Source organism: Haematobia irritans, chromosome 3, assembly GCF_050003625.1.
Source record: "Haematobia irritans isolate KBUSLIRL chromosome 3, ASM5000362v1, whole genome shotgun sequence".
NCBI lineage: Eukaryota > Metazoa > Arthropoda > Insecta > Diptera > Muscidae > Haematobia > Haematobia irritans.
Window position 1 is genome coordinate 183,529,677 of NC_134399.1, and position 17,597 is coordinate 183,547,273.

General features: G+C 38.2%; 1 protein-coding gene across 1 annotated transcript; it reads left to right on the forward strand.

Annotated features, from left to right (window-relative positions):
* The first annotated feature begins 9,635 nt into the window (after positions 1-9,635).
* On the forward strand, positions 9,636-14,978 carry LOC142231320 (uncharacterized). The gene is made up of 2 exons (XM_075301934.1): positions 9,636-12,154; positions 12,215-14,978. The coding sequence occupies exons 1-2, from the start codon at positions 9,636-9,638 to the stop codon at positions 14,976-14,978; spliced, it is 5,283 nt and encodes a 1,760-aa protein (XP_075158049.1).
* Positions 14,979-17,597: the final 2,619 nt, after the last annotated feature.

Consider the following 17,597-nt stretch of genomic DNA (forward strand, 5'->3'; position numbering starts at 1 on the left):
TGTGTTACAAACGGAATGACAAAGTTAATATACCCCCATCCTATGATGGAGGGTATAAAAATACTTATTTTTCAAATAATCTTAGTGTAGACTTTTTTCAGTTTATAACCTATTTATATTCAGATTTTTGAAATATTTTATACTAAGAATTTTTAAATTTTGTTATTTAATAAAAGCCTTAGGATGGACATGCTGATGTTAGTGCTTTCAAATAATAGACATACTATACATATTTGAATGTAACAAACCTAATATATTTTTTTCATTCTTACTGCAGTATGGTATTCCAAATACAATTTTGTTAGGTATTTGATTTTGTTCTTGTTAACTTAATGAACTTCACAATCTTATTGGATTTTTTTCCATATCGGATAAGAAATGTTTACCATGTACGACATACATATTTAGTTCGCTTTTTGTGTAGAAACAAAATTTACATGAAATTAAAGCAATTCCATTCGAAACAAACATAGATTTCTGGTCATTACATGTTTCTGGATACAATTTTTCGTCCAATTAACAAAATTGCTATAGTAATTCCAGAAAATTTTTTGCTAAGGGCTAAAATCATATAAAACATCATCACATAACATTATGGAAGACAATCTTATGGTTAACCCAATTTGAACCCTGTTAGATTTTGTTATCCAACATGAAGTAGAAACGACTACTGGGTATGAAGGATGCGTGTATGTATGTATGTGTTTGTGTTGAAATCCGTTATGAATGCCCTTAGAATTTTCTCATGAGATTTACATTTATGACATTATGCCGATGTTTGGAGATTGTAATGGTGATTAATTTTTTTTTACAATTATGCAAAAATTCAATTAGGATAGGTTTTATATAGATAAATACAAAAGAAAAGCTTTCTCCCAAACTAACGAATATCGGTTGTAACGTTTTTTCGCCGTTTTGGTAGATTTTGCAAAATGTTCCTCTCCAACTAAGAGGGACTTCACAAATTTCCTCTAGAAATAGATTTTCGAAAAAATTTCAAAAGAAATAAAATTTTGATAAAATTGTCTACAGTAATAAAACTTCCATAAAATTTTTACATTTATGAAAGTTTTGAAAAGTTTTTTGTAGAATAGAAAAATTTCTATAGAAATAAAATTAAAAAAAAAAAAAAACAAGTAAGTAACGTAGAAAGTCGGGCGGGGCCGACTATATCATACCCTAAACCACCATTACAGAATTAGTAATCATAAGCATTTGTGGGGTAACATATAGGTCTGGGAGATAAACCGCAGTTGCATATTTAAGAAAATTAAGGGGTACATGTCTATGGGTGCTTTGTGTCAATCTGGCTATAGCTCATAGTCAATGTTGCCAGGGAAAATATTCGGTTTACCCTACAAGGACAAAAAAAGTTCCCTACTTTCCCATACATTCCCAAACAATTTTCCATACGATATTTTTCGTTAAATTTAAAAAATTTTACAAAACAAAAAGGGTTCTAAATACTTTATTATCTTAAAACATGAATATGCAACGTATATAACATAGAATATAAATTTGTATTACCACCACGGTTGCCACAGTTGGTAGAATTCTACCCAAATTAGTAATCTTTTGTGTTAAATCTCTATAAAAATAAAATTTTGGAAAAAGTTTCTATAAACAAATTTTTGTGAGAAATTTTTCTATAGAAATAAAATTTTGACAATAAATTCTATAGAAATAAAATTTTGAGAAAAAATTCCACAGAGATAAAATTTTGAGAAAATTTTTTATAGAAATAATATTTTGAAAAAAATTTCTATAGAAATACAATTTTGACAAAATGTTCTATAGAAATAAAATGTTGACAAAATTCTCTACTGGAATAAAGTTTACCACACATTGTTGAAGATCAAGCCTTGCCGGCTTCTAATTTCCTCCTCTAGACCCACCAAAATGTAAAAATTATTACAAATTGTGTTGAGTGAAAATGTCCTACATTGTGGCCCTACGTCCCTACGACGCTAAATATTAGAAAAACCCTACATATAGGGAATTTCCCCTACTTCTAGCAACACTGGCTGTGTTGATATTGCGCCTACGGAGTTAGTATGCCACTAATATTGAGCCCATTATTAAAAAAGAGAAAATCGTTAAATTAGTGTGGGTAATAAATACAAATTTGTAAAAATCGAGCAATATTCTTATGTAAGAGATACAAGTACGTATAAGTACGATCGGCTAGTACATCAAAATTTGAAATTTGAGTAACATTGGTTAATAAATAAGAGTACTGTGACCAAATTTTGGGAAAATGGAGCGATTCATATATATGGAAGCTATATCTAAATCTGAACCAATTGCATAAGATTTGAGTAAGATCAGTTAAGAAATGAGGCCTGTATGGTCAAACGTAAGGTTATTAGGGGCGAATTTTTCAAAATCGGGTGATACATATATGGGAGCTATATCTACATCTGAACCGATTTCGATGAAATTTTGCACATATAATTAGTACTATAGAGGACTGGTCTAGCCAAGATCGGTTAATAAATAAGGGTTCTATGGCCAAATTTGCGATAATCAGGCTATACATATATATATGAGCTACACTGAAAAAAAAGCATTTTGTCTTTACTTTAAAAAATTTGGTATTGATTCCGAGCCAAAGAAGCGGAGAGTACAAGTAAGGATACTTTGAAGACACAATTCTCTTTTAAATTTGGGTTTTTTGTACTTGCTTCTAGGAAGCAAATTTTAATTTTTCGCTTTTTCAGCTATTTTTCTTCATATGCTATCAAAGTCCTTTAAAAACGAGTTAACGACAACTTTATTTTCCAAATTAAGACTTGACTTCCAGTAGTAATTATGCTATGTTTCAAGTAAAAAACGTCTTTAAAATAAAGTGTTGAAAAACATGTCCTATATTTGAACGATTTTTTGCTTTGTAGTCAAGATGCAAAAAGACAACAAATTTAAAGACAATTTCATTTTTCTGAATTATTAAAGTCAAGTTGACCTTAGTCCAAACATTTTTTCTTTCATGTTATGATACCCATTTTTAAGTCAAATCACTTAATTATAAGGACAATACGACTTCATTGAAAAGTTTTTCGACTTTTGGACAAGGAAAAAAACTTTATATTAGAGAAATGCGTCTTCTATGCTAAGAAAAATTGCATTCGTATTTTAAAGACATGAAATCTTTGACCTCACGACAATATTTTTTTCAGTGTATATCTAAATCTGAACCGATTTCGATGATTTTTTGCACATATAGTTAGTGCTATAGAAGACTACATTTAGCCAAATTTGGGTAAGATCGGTTGATAAATAAGGGTTTTATGGCCAAATTTAGAAAAATCGGGCGGTACATATATATGGGAGCTATAGCTAAATCTGAACCGATTTCGATGATTTTTTGCACATATAGTTAGTGCTATAGAAGATTATATTTAGCCAACTTTGAGTAAGATCGGTTGATAAATAAAGGTTTTGTGGCCAAATTTGGGAAAATCGGGCGTTACATATATATGAGAGCTATATCTAAATCTGAACCGATTTGGATGAAATTTTGCAGACTTGAAGGGCGATGGAAAAGATTACCTTTTGCCAAGTTTCTTGACGATCCGTTTGAAAAAACGCGCAACGTGACCCCATTCTTCGAAATCGGGCGATACATATATATGGGAGCTATATCTAAATTTGATCCGATTTCTTTCAAATTCAATAGCGTTCGTCCTTGTGCCCAAAAAACTCCCTGTTCCAAATTTCATCAAAATCGGTTAATAATTGCGACCGGAATCCTGTGAACAACAAATACATGGACAGACGGACGGACGGACACCAAGCGCTAGATCGACTCAGGAGGTGATTCTTAGTCGATCGGTATATATTTTATGGGGTCTAAAATCAATATTTCTGGTAGGCACATTTTTTGGCCGATCAAACTTATTATACCCTGACCACTATGTGGTTTAGGGTATAAAAATGTCTATACAAATAAAATGTTGGTTAAATTTTATATAAAGCCTATATTAAGTCAATATCTTTAAAAAAATAAATTTTTGTTTTAGGTCATACTATCAAAGTCTGCCTGTTTCTTCCTTTTTGTATAAGTACACTCAAAAAAAAATTTACTTGGATCCAAAGATTGTGACCTTCCTTTAAGGATTGTGGTGTTGATTCTGAGCCAAAGATGCAGCGTCTTTAAAATAAAGACATTTTTAGCGACCTATCTGACTTTAAATTTAGGACCAATAAAATTAAAATTAGGATACAGATCTCATTTGTCAAATTTTCATTCTCTTTTCGAGGTTTATTAATAAAGGTACTCACGTACTATATATAATTATGGACCAATGTGGACAAATTTTTGCATGGTTGTTACAGACCATATACTAACACCATGTACCAAATTTGAGCCGGATCGGATGAATTTTGCTCCTCCAAGAGGCTCCACAAACCAAATCTTATCGTCGGTTTATATGGGGGCTATACGTAAAAGTGGTCCACCCTTTGGTGGTGGGTATAAAAAGCTTAAAGTAAAGGGTGATACGGTTAAAATTTGGTCAATATAAACGTATTTCTTTCAATTTTGCATTTAAAAAACCTGAACAGCCCTCATTTTGAAGGTGTGTGTGTGTAGAATGTTGCTACTATTTTGATTTTGGAATTCACTCTTCAGTTGTCAAAATGCCGTCCAAGCAAGAAGAGCAGCGTATCAAAAGTTTGCTCGCGCATCGCGAAAATCCGAGCTACTCGCACGCAAATCTGGCAAAATCGCTAAAAGTTGTCAAATCAACCGTTACAAATGTAATTAAAGTGTTTGGGGAACGTTTGTCGACAGCCAGGAAGTCTGGATCGGGGGGAAATCGAAAACCGGAAGCCGCTGAGACGACAAAGAGAGTTGCCGGTAGTTTCAAGCGAAACCTTAACCTCTCTCTCCGAGATGCCGTAAATAAGCTGGGTGTATCGTCTACAACCACCGTGGTGCAATGGTTAGCATGCCCGCCTTGCATACACAAGGTCATGGGTTCGATTCCTGCTTCGACCAAACACCAAAAAGTTTTTCAGCGGTGGATTATCCCACCTCAGTAATGCTGGTGACATTTCTAAGGGTTTCAAAGCTTCTCTAAGTGGTTTCACTGCAATGTGGAACGCCGTTCGGACTCGGCTATAAAAAGTAGGTCCCTTGTCATTGAGCTTAACATGGAATCGGCCAGCACTCAGTGATAAGAGAGAAGTTCACCAATGTGGTATCACAATGGACTTAATAGTCTAAGTGAGCCTGATACATCGGGCTGCCACCTAACCTAACCTAACCTAACCATCGTCTACAACCGTGCATAGAGCCAAAAAACGAGCCGGACTATCGACTTACAAGAAGGTAGTGACTCCAAATCGCGATCATAAACAAAATACGACGGCCAAAGCGCGATCCCGGAGGCTGTACACGACGATGCTGACGAAGTTTGACTGCGTGGTAATGGACGACGAAACCTACGTCAAAGCCGACTACAAGCAGCTTCCGGGACAGGAGTTTTATACGGCAAAAGGAAGGGGAAAGGTAGCAGATATTTTCAAGCACATAAAACTGTCAAAGTTCGCAAAGAAATATCTGGTTTCGCAAGCCATCTGTACCTGTGGCTTGAAAAGCAGCATTTGCATAGCTTCCGGGACTGTCAACCAAGAAATTTACGTGAAGAGTGTCCTGAAGAAACACGGTTGTTCCGTACTGTTTTGGCCGGATTTGGCATCTTGCCATTACGGTAAAAAGGCCATGGAGTGGTACGCCGCCAACAACGTGCAGTTGGTTCCCAAGGACAAGAACCCTCCCAACACGCCAGAGCTCCGCCCAATTGAGAAATACTGGGCTATTGTCGAGCGGAACCTAAAGAAGACCAAAAAAACTGCTAAGGACGAGCAGCAGTTCAAGGCAAACTGGCTTTCTGTGGCGAAGAAGGTGGACAAGGTGACTGTACAAAATCTGATGGCAGGTGTCAAGCGTGAGGCCCGGCAATTCGGATTTGGAAAAGCGAAAGCCTAACTGAATATTTTTCCTGAATTTTATACTAATTGAACTTGAAAAAGAAATTTAATTTGATTTTTTAAATAAATGATTTCACCGATTTACACGCGTTTTTCCTTGACCAAATTTTGACCGTATCACCCTTTATCTTTAGGCTAAGACTTATATTAAAGATTGTGCATCTTTGGTTAAAAGTTTTTTGAAATTAAGAAAACATTTTTTCCTTGGAAGTATCTGTTGTAAATAATTTATTAATGTATCGCAAAGAGTGAATGAAAATTCGATAAATGCTATAAATTTAAATTTTATAGAGCCTACATTTTAACTTAAAGAAACAGCATCTTTGGTTCGGAATTAATACCGAAATCCTTAAGGGAATGTAAAAATCTATGGATTCAAGTAAACTTTTTTTGAGTGTAGAGACTCTTTAATAATGTGATAAGACCCTCCTTCGATAATTTTATTTAAAGTCAAATAAATATGAATGAATTGATTTCATTTAAATATTATAAAAAATAAAATCTATCTGATCTGAACCGTTTGCAACAGGCGAATTTTTATACAGGACTAAATTATTATATCCTGTCCACATAGTATTTAGTGGTATGTGTAAGACCACTACCCTTCCAGCAAAAAAAATTGGAAGTTCTTTTAAAAGCACAACTTTAAAAGCCCTTCCAAAAATGTCCGCCCAAAGATGTTTTTTATTTTAATTACACAGGAATTTTCATTAATTAATTTTTTTATGACTCGCTTTTTTCATATTTTTGATGAGTAATTTTAATTTTTATACCTACCACCATAGAATGGTGACGGGGGTATAATAAGTTTGTCATTCCGTTTGTAACACATCGAAATATCGATTTCCGACTATATAAAGTATATATATTCTTGATCAGGGAGAAATTCTAAGACGATATAACGATGTCCGTCTGTACGTCTGTCTGTCTGTTGTAATCACGCTACAGTCTTCAATAATAAAGCAATCGTGCTGAAATTTTGCACAAACTTGTCTTTTGTCTGCAGGCAAGTCAAATTCGAAGATGGGCTATATCGGTCCAGGTTTTGATATAGTCCCCATATAAACCGACCTCCCGATTTGGGGTCTTGGGCTTATAGAAATCGAAGTTTTTATCCAATTTGCCTGAAATTTGAAATCTAGAGGTATATTATGACCATAAAGAGGTGTGCCAAAAATGGGAGTATCGGTCCATGTTTTGGTATAGCCCGCTTTCCCGATTTACTTCTTGGGCTTCTAGAATCCGAAGTTTTTATCCTATTTGCCTGAAATTGGAAAACTAGAGGTATTTTCGGGTCATAAAGATGTGTGCCGAAAACGGTGAGTATCGGTCCATATTTTAGTATAGCCCCCATAAGAACGATCTCCCGATTTAACTCCTTGGGTTTCTAGAAACCGTAGTTTTTATATGATTTGCCTGAAATTGTAAATATTCGGGTATTTTAGGCTCACAAAAACGTGTATCGAATTAAGTTTTTATCGGTCCATTTGGTAATGCCTCCATATAGACCGACTTCACTTCTTGAGGGCGTAGAAGGCGCACTGATCATGAAAATTGCTTGAAACTCAATGTAAAATTTCCAGATTTTACTTCTACAGATTTAAGATTTCAAATCAAGACGTTATTTTATAATTTTCTTGCACACTTACAAGAGATGTTAATAATTCCTCTAAAACTCAAACAAAAATAGTTCTTATAAATCCAGAATCTGATATAGTCCTTGTTTAAGTTCAAATTCGTAAGGTCAAAATTTATTCGTTAGATGGGGACTTAGAATATTGTAAAATGACAATTTCCCCCTCGTTAGAAAATGTACCCTAAGCTCTGGATGCAGCTCTGTGCTTTCAGCACAATTCGTTACATTTTTCTAACGAGTCGCGCCATCACTGTCTTGCGGCATCTAAGCTTTTGTTATTATTCGTTACTGGATTACGTCCGTCCAACGATTGTTTTGTAAAAGGTAAATTAATCTCCCAAAAAATTCAATAAAATTACGTTTTATTGAAACATTATTGAAAAGAAAAACTAAATCCTTGTGTTTTATTTATTTTATTTCTCGGTGCTACGCATTCATTGGTCCTTCGAACCGGATACTTGCTTACAGCAATTAATAAAGGATTTTGTTTTGTCTTTTTTTCAAAGGAAAGTGCTGATATTGTGAAGCAACAACAAAAAAGCAGCCACTTTGCAGCCATATTTGTGGAAGATTTCATTTGAAAAATTATTTAAATAATTATTTATCAACACACAGGTGCGTATGTCAGTGTTTTATTAAAATAATTGAGCAAATCGCGAGTGTTTTTAAATTTAAACCGCGGTCGTTTTACAACATCGATACAATTATTTCGTTTTGCCGACGGCAAATTGCATTTCAAAAAACACACATTCGTTGCTACATACGTACGTACATTTCTTTCGTTTGTTTAATTTCGTTTTGTTAAATGATATTCAAGTGAAAGAATAATCAAAATAAAAAGTGAAAAATCTATTGTATATATTGGTGTTGTGTGGTGAATTTAAACGTTGACAGTGCTTATTTACTTCAAAACATTATTTGCAATTACGTTGCCTTTAACTTGAAGTAAATAAAACAATAACAAAATACACGCAGACTCCAAAGGCTCTGTTGGTCGTATTACTATTGTAAACAAACATCAATCGTCACTGCAGTCAACGTTTGAATTACATACCTACGTATGATCAGTGATACACACACGTATATACATACATATTTTTTTTGAGCTGTGTTTCTTTGGTTTATTTGTTAACCCTCACGGGGCCGCGAGTCGTAAATATTTTGAAGAAAATTATAAAAATTTTTGAAATTGAGTTTTTTGGGTTATCGTGTTGTATGACCCATTAGCGTTACGCGCATTAGTAAAAATTATCGTTTTGGTCACTGTGCACCCTACAGGCGGTCCGGTACGATCGTATAATTTTTATTTTATCGTATATATTACGTATATATATTTTTATTTCTATATTTTTTATTATTTGTGATTTTGATTTTTTTTTGGGGAGATTATCTGGCGTGGAAGTGTAGAGGTGTATTTTACAGTCCGTGCACCCTACATTTGGTCTTACAGACATTTTTTTATAATTTCTTATAATTTGTTGAATTTTTTGATCATCTGGATTTCGTGTGTGAAGTTTTGATACAGCGGCAGTATTCTTCGATACACTGAGCGTAATTTTCGTAAATTCATTCATACACTGAGAGAATTAGTTCGAAGATTTTAGTAGAATTTTGAGATTTTTTGAATTCAACTTGAATAATTTGCCTATTTTTTGTACAAGGGGAAAATATGTTGTGATTCGGTACACTGAACGAAAATTAATTGTTTCTACACTGAGAGAAAAATAGTCCAATAGTTTACAAATTGTTTGAAATTTTTGATTTTAAGTTTTGAAGTGGTTGTTTTACGAACAATTGTTTACACTTCAAGAAATTTTGTGGTAATTTCGGTGCAGTGTGAGAATTTGATACACTGAAAGAAAAATTTTGTAAATTTTTGTTTTTGCATTTTTGGGCATTTTGTGCAAATTTATTGATTTTTCGGCCAGTTTTCGCTGTCGATAAGTGCGTGTTCACATACTTTACGAGTTTTTGTGAATTTTTGTGACGCTAAATTATTTTCAATATGCCAGTTAATACATTCGCGCGATTCATTAGAGCCGCTGATGCGGTTGTGAAGTTTGGGACACGGGTTAGCTCTTTGAAGGAGGAGAATTTAGATGTTTATTCTCTAAGGGCTCAGGTCGAAGAGGCGAAATCACTCTGGGAGAGAGTGAAAGAGAGGTATGAGGAGTGTTTAGACGATCTTCAGGAGGATTCAGATAAGGGAAAGGTAGAATCTGCTGACGGCAAGTATGAGGCAACTTATGATGCCTATATTCGTATTGTTTCCTCTATCGAAAGGAAGATAGACGGTCTAAAAGCCGTTCCTAGGGCGTCAACTCCTATACAGCAGGCCGATGTGGCGGATATTTCTGCTCGTTCTGGTAATGTGGATGTATCGGGAAATTCTCTTTTGTTAGGTGTTGACCATGGTGCGGTCCATAGTTTGGCTTTACCACCATGCGATATTGAGGTTTTCGATGGTGACTTTCAGTCTTGGCCAACATTTAGGGATTTGTTTACTGCTGTTTATGTAAAAAATTCCCGTCTGAGTGATATTGAGCGCTTGTGTCATTTGCTCAAAAAGACTAGTGGCGACGCCCGTGAAGTTGTAAGAAGATTTCCTCTCACTGATAGGAGTTTCGAGTTAGCTTGGAGGACGTTAAAGGAAACTTATGACAACTTGAGAATTTTAGTCAGCAATCAGTTGAAACTACTTTTTGACCTTCCGGTCTTAGACACTGAGACAAGTTCTGGGTTGAAGAACTTGCAGCGTGGTATAAACGCATGTATTTCGGCGATGGCTGTGAATAACGTTCCTACGAACGATTGGGATCCGATTTTGATATATTTATGTGTGCAACGTCTACCGAAGATTAGTGTTACTTTGTGGGAACAGGGTATAAGTGATAAGTCTGCGTTGTCGTCTTGGGTGGACATGGATCGTTTTCTTACGGAAAGGATTCAGACACTCACGTGTCTCCGCAATTTGAAGGGTATCGATGCTTCGAAGAAAACTGATGGCAGGAAGCTGCGAACGCATTTTACGAATGCAGCTCCGAAATCTTCGCCATCTAGGTCGCGTAATTCGCAATGCACTTCTCATTCTTCTAGAGATTCCGTCGATAAGATGTGTGTTCTTTGTCCACGACAAAGCCATCATCTTCGTGTTTGTCCGAAATTTAGGAATCTTTCTGTGAGTGATCGGTTGACTGCTGTGAAACGGTACCGCTGTTGTTTCAATTGTCTATCTCGTAGACATGACGTTAACAACTGTGCTACATCTCGCAGTTGTGAGAAGTGTCAAGGAAGGCATCATACTTTGCTTCATCGAGATTCTTGCCATTCTACGAATGTGGCGACTATGTCCTCGACAGTTTCGGCCGCTCGTCCTACGGATTCTAGCGGTTTGATTGACCCGCAGCCTTCCACTTCGTCTGGAATCGTGTCTGGTACTTCGGCCAGGCAAGTGTTTCATGTTTCCCAGAACAGGTCGGTACTATTAGGGACGGCTATGGTGAACATCGTTCATCAGGGTATGACGTACCCAGCTCGGGCTCTTATTGACCCAGCATCGGAAGCCTCCTTTATTACCGAAAAAATGCAAAAGTTGCTTAGGATTTCGATAACGAGTGCGACGTCTTCGATATCGGGCGTGAATCAATCGGTTTCGATAACTTCTCGCGGTATTTGCCCTCTGAGTATAGGGTCACCCATAGATGGATCGGTCTTGGTAGAGGCGACTGCGTTGGTCCTGCCTAAGATTTCTGGGAATTTACCGTCTTTCCAAGTGAGTCGGAATTATATGTCACGTTTGCCAAATTTGCGTTTGGCTGATCCTAATCTGTTCGATAGCCGTCCGGTTGATTTATTGTTGGGGGCAGACGTGTATCCCAGAATTATATTACAGGGGGTTCGCTCCGGCATTTTAGGTTCGTTGATTGCTCAACAGACAGTCTTCGGTTGGCTCATTACTGGTTCAATTCCCACTTCCAGTGTGACAGTTTTTTCAACGACTGTAGAATTTATGGAGGAAGATGGTCTTGACAAGACTCTTCTTCGCTTTTGGGAATTAGAGGACTTACCAAGACGGGCAATTTGTTCTCCCGCAGATAAATTTTGTGAGGAAAATTTTAAGAATACCACATATAGGGATTCCGATGGAAGATACGTAGTGACTCTTCCGATAAAACCCGAATTAAAGGGACAAGTCTTGCTTGGACATTCGCGGACAAGTTGTTTGAAGCAGTTTATTCGTGGTGAGGCTTCGCTTTTACGAAAGCCTGAAACAAAATTAATGTATGACGGGGTGATTAAAGAATATTTGGACTTGCAACATATGAGACCAGTGTCGTCGACTTCTCCTGCAGATCAAACTGTGTGTTATTTGCCACACCACCCGGTAATCAATCCGGACAAATTGACGTCCAAACTTCGAGTTGTCTTTAATGCTTCGCATAAGACCTCAAATGGTAAAAGTCTGAACGACATTCTTTATGTGGGACCCACATTACAATTGGAATTGGTTCATTTGATTTTGAGGTGGAGATTTTTCAAATATGTTTTTAATTGCGACATCACACAGATGTACCGCCAAATTAGGGTAAATTCGGCCCATACTTCTCTGCAGCGAATTGTCTTTAGGGACTCCCCACAAAAAGATGTACAAGACTATGAGCTGCAGACCGTGACATTTGGAGTGAATTGTGCTCCCTATTTAGCCATACGGACGTTATTGCAATTGGCCGATGACTCCGAAGATGACTATCCCCACGCGGCACATATTCTACGAAGGTGCATGTACGTGGATGATGTTTTGACAGGGTACCATGACGTGGATACTGCTGTTGAATCTAGGGACCAATTGATTAGAGTACTATCATCGGCAAAGTTCGAACTGAGGAAGTGGACTTCTAATGAGCTAGCCATTTTAGAATCGCTTTCGGCTGACCATTTGGTTGACGCCAAATTACTGGAGTTTGTTGAGGCTAGTAGTTCGAAGCCGTTGGGTATTAGGTGGAATGCGCAGTTGGACTTATTTTATTTTGAGATGAAACCGATTGAGCGAAAATCTCGGTTTACGAAGAGAGAGGTTTTATCGGCTATAGCTAGGCTATTTGACCCTGTTGGCTGGCTGGGGCCAGTTATTATAGTGGCGAAGATAATTATGCAACAGGTTTGGTTGGATAAGATAGGATGGGACGAGTCACTTCTGTTACAAACTGAGCGACAATGGCGAAAGTTTGTCGAGACCTATCAGGATGTGAATCACGTTCGTATTCGACGATGGGTCAATTACTCCACAGACTGTGAGGTAGAATTGCATGTTTTTTCCGACGCCTCGGAAAAAGCATACGCGGGGGTAGTATATGTTCGTGTGGTTACGCCGCAGGGACATATCTTCACCCATTTGCTATCTTGTAAGACTAAGGTAGCCCCCATCAAATCTATATCTTTGCCACGTTTGGAGCTTTGTGGGGCAGTTTTAGCCTCAGAACTTTACAAGTCTATAGCCAGGGAGTTAGATATTGAATTTCGACGTGTTTATTGTTGGACGGATTCTACGATCGTCCGCTCTTGGCTTCGAAAGACGCCATCTACGTGGTCTACTTTCGTTGCGAATCGCGTATGTAGGATTCAGGAGAATACTGGGGGACAGAATTGGTACCATGTTCGCTCTGAGGACAATCCGGCCGACTTGGGAAGTCGCGGAGTGTCGCCTGCAGAGTTGGCGGTTTCGTCGCTTTGGTGGCATGGACCAGAGTGGCTCTGCTCAGATAGTTCTCAGTGGGATATAAATGATTTCACCCCTCTTGAGACTGACGTTGAGGTACGGGCGGTCAAGACTCACGCATCGTTTTTTACGAACTATGAGGACATTTTAGAGAGATTTTCTTCGTTAGATAGGGCTCTACGAGTCATCGCATATATATTTAGGTTTTATCACAGGACCCATTATTCACATGCTAGTCGAAATGTGTATCACGACACGACGTTGACGGCAACCGAATTAAAGGCAGTGAGATTACGTCTAGCTGTTCTTTCTCAAAGGGCTCATTATCCGGATGAGTGCCGTTTTTTGATGGAAAAGAAACCGTTAGGTTCCTGGAGCTCGCTGTTGTCATTGAATCCATTCCTGGATGAGGAGGGGGTTATGAGGTTGAATGGTCGTTTGAGTAGGTGTCCTACCCTGTCGTATAGTGAGCGACATCCAATTATAGTGCCGTATAATAGTAGATTCGCTAGGTTACTAGTGAAATATGTTCACGACATATCTATTCACGGAGGGAACCAGTTAGTTCTACGTCTTATTCGGATTGAGTATTGGATTCCTCGTTTAACATCTTTGATTAGATCGACTATTAACCGGTGTAAACGGTGTCTGTTGGATAGGAAGAAGTCTTGTACGCAGATCATGGCGGCTCTCCCACCGGAGAGAACTGTACTTACCAGACCGTTTACTACGACTGGCGTTGATTTTGCGGGGCCTTTCGAAATTAAGTCATTTATAGGGCGCGCATGTAAGATAACAAAGGGTTATGTTTGCGTGTTTGTATGCTTTTCGACGAAGGCCATACACTTGGAAGCCACATCAGACTTGTCTACGACAACGTTTCTGGCCGCTTTTCACAGATTTATATCTCGACGCGGTTGTCCCAAGACCATTTTTTCGGATAATGGTACAAATTTTGTAGGCGCTTCACGCGAAATGGAAAAGGATTTGAGATGTGTTTTTAAAGAAGGACGTGATAAGGTGTGTTCCGCATACCAGTTTCAGCAGCTTTCCTGGCAGTTTATCCCTGCCGGGGCGCCACATATGGGTGGTCTCTGGGAAGCTGCTGTCAAAAGCTTCAAGACGCATTTTAGGAAACATGCATCTGGATTCAAATATACATTTGAAGAGTTTTCGACTGTTCTTTCGAGAATTGAGGCTTGTTTAAATTCTAGGCCGTTGTGCCCGATGAGTGAAAGTTCTCAAGAGTTGGTGGCACTTACGCCTGGCCATTTTTTGGTAGGATCTCCGATCTTGGCGCCTCCTGAACAGTTAGAGGAGGAATCACCACTTCATTTGGTGCATCGATTTAGGAAAATGAAGGCGCTGTCGCAACAGTTCTGCTTACGGTGGAAAGAGGAATATTTGAAAGGCTTACAGAAAAGGTATAAATGGAAATTTCCGCAGCGTGATATCGAAGTAGGGGACTTGGTAGTAATTCGTGATGAGCAATTGCCTCCTACATCGTGGAAATTAGGTCGTGTGGATGACGTCCACCCAGGATCTGACGGTCGCGTTAGAGTTGCAGACGTGAGAACGGCAAACGGTGTTGTAAGACGACCGGTGGTAAAATTGGTCATACTGACCGAATAGTTTTCGATCGTTCATATAGTAAGCGTCATCTTTCTTTTCGCAGTACGTCCCGATGACGTCCCGATGTCCGATGAGGAAAAAGAGATTTTAGAAAATAATGTTGCACCGGTTCTCCGCGAGCCGTTACCAGCCATCGAGCAGGTCCCTGACGTCGGGATGACCCCAGTCGTCGCCTCTTCACAAGGGGTAGTACCGACGCAGAAAGTTGTCCCTCCGTCGGGGGCTGATACGGCTCCTGCTGACGTATCCGCAACCAACGTAGCCAAACCATCGTCATCCCCTACGGGGACTGCCCAAAAGAATTCAGGTGTGAATAAAAGAGGGCACTCGAATGTCTGTGTGTTGTGTATGCGAAGTCACAATCTACGGTCGTGTCGCAAATTTTTGAACATGCGTTTGGAGCAACGATTGCGCACTGTAGTGTTGCATCGGGTATGTTCAAACTGTCTGGGCAGGTCTCACATGCGATCGACCTGCAATAGTCGCGAGAGGTGCCGCGAATGTGGAGATAGCCACCATACGCTGCTACATTCATTTGACCAGCAACAACGTCCTTCCGCTCAAACCTTGTCGAAGAGAAAGTCCAAGTCAAGTTCGTCCGTTAACTCGTCCGCGTACTGTATCACGAATACCGCTCCCCTATCTGATCCGATGTTGGTTCTACAACCAACCGTCACGCTTGGTCCCACTATAGTCCTCTTGCTTGTCTTGTCCGATCGTCGAATTCCTGTCCGAGCTGTCCTCGACCCGTGTGCGGGGTACAGTATGATTTGTAGCAGTTTAGCTCTCAGCCTACGGCTTATCTCAGCGATGACGTCGCATGACGCATTTTGTCCGTTTGTTGCTGTCTCCCGACACAATGCAGAAAGTAAATTGGTTTTTTCTGCCCGGGTAACAGACCTGACCCGTGTTGTCACCCCATCGTCGTCGGCTCCAGATACGATACGGGAACATTTCGAGTGTCTCCAGCTGGCCGACCCAAGGTTTTACCGTCCTTCCGGGGTGGGGTTGGTTCTAGGGCCCGATGTCTACGCACGGGTTCTAAAGACACAAATATTTTCGAGTCCTGGATTCCCATTGGCGCAGCTAACGATGTTTGGCTGGATAGTGTCAGGTCAATGCCAACCATAAGTGTCGTAGGTCATCCTGGCCAATAACCCAGACACTGCAGACCCTCCGGGTCAACGGCTCTACGAGCATTTAGTTAAGAAAGAATGAAGTTGGAAAAGATGAATACATGAACTAATAAAAAAAAAAAAATTGCTCAATTTGAAAATGAAACTGACATCGCATTTTATATTTATTTTGATATTAAAATATTGTATGTAATGTCTATGTATTAATGAATTTCAATTACAACATAGCTGGATGTTGCAAGGCGGGCGGAATGTTTAAGTTCAAATTCGTAAGGTCAAAATTTATTCGTTAGATGGGGACTTAGAATATTGTAAAATGACAATTTCCCCCTCGTTAGAAAATGTACCCTAAGCTCTGGATGCAGCTCTGTGCTTTCAGCACAATTCGTTACATTTTTCTAACGAGTCGCGCCATCACTGTCTTGCGGCATCTAAGCTTTTGTTATTATTCGTTACTGGATTACGTCCGTCCAACGATTGTTTTGTAAAAGGTAAATTAATCTCCCAAAAAATTCAATAAAATTACGTTTTATTGAAACATTATTGAAAAGAAAAACTAAATCCTTGTGTTTTATTTATTTTATTTCTCGGTGCTACGCATTCAGTCCTCATAGGTGAAATCTTTAAATTTATCTTCGGGAAGTGTCCTCAAGTCCTCAAGCCCTCCTGAAATTTCAAAGGAAACCCTAATATTTGGTTCATGGTGGTGGGTATTTAAACTTCGGCCCGGCCGAACTTAGTGCCGTATATACTTGTTTTGTTTCGAATATGTAAAAAACAGAGTAAGAATTAATAAAATGGTACAAATTATTTAAAGTAAATCCGTTCTAAAAACTTTCGAATTTTTGAAAATATTAGAGGTCAAACCATTCACACAAGCGCTAGGATGAAATAAAAATCATAAAAAGTTGTAAAATTTATTTATATGACAAAATTTTATTAAATTTTTTAATTCACAACCAAAACACTGATTTTAGATCACACTTTAAGATGTGATGCAAATTCCTTCCCATGACAAGTCCATGTTAAACTCATCGCTTCTTCGACAATTTTGCACCACTTCCGGATCCAAAAAGAACATTTTCACTACTTTTTTTGCGACCCTGTTTTTACTGGGCTATTCAAATGTTAACTTTTTCCAAAAATATATATTATACACATTGAATTTATTCAAATAAAAGAAATCAACAACAACTCCTTATTTACATCATTTCTTAAAGACGAAAAAACAGCAGAGAAAATAAAATTCATCTTGCCAGAGAAAAACATACTCACTCACTCACGTTCAGCCAATGAATACATTTGAGTTGAGTTTTGTTTATGAAGGATAGCCAGGATTAAAATATTGCATGCACTCATACATATGTATATATGTGATATGTGCTTGCGAGTGTACATGTGAATTGCACTGGTTTTTCTATTGTAAAGTTGAAGTTTTTTTTTGTGACCCTTCACAAAACAAAATAAATATAAATGTAATTCA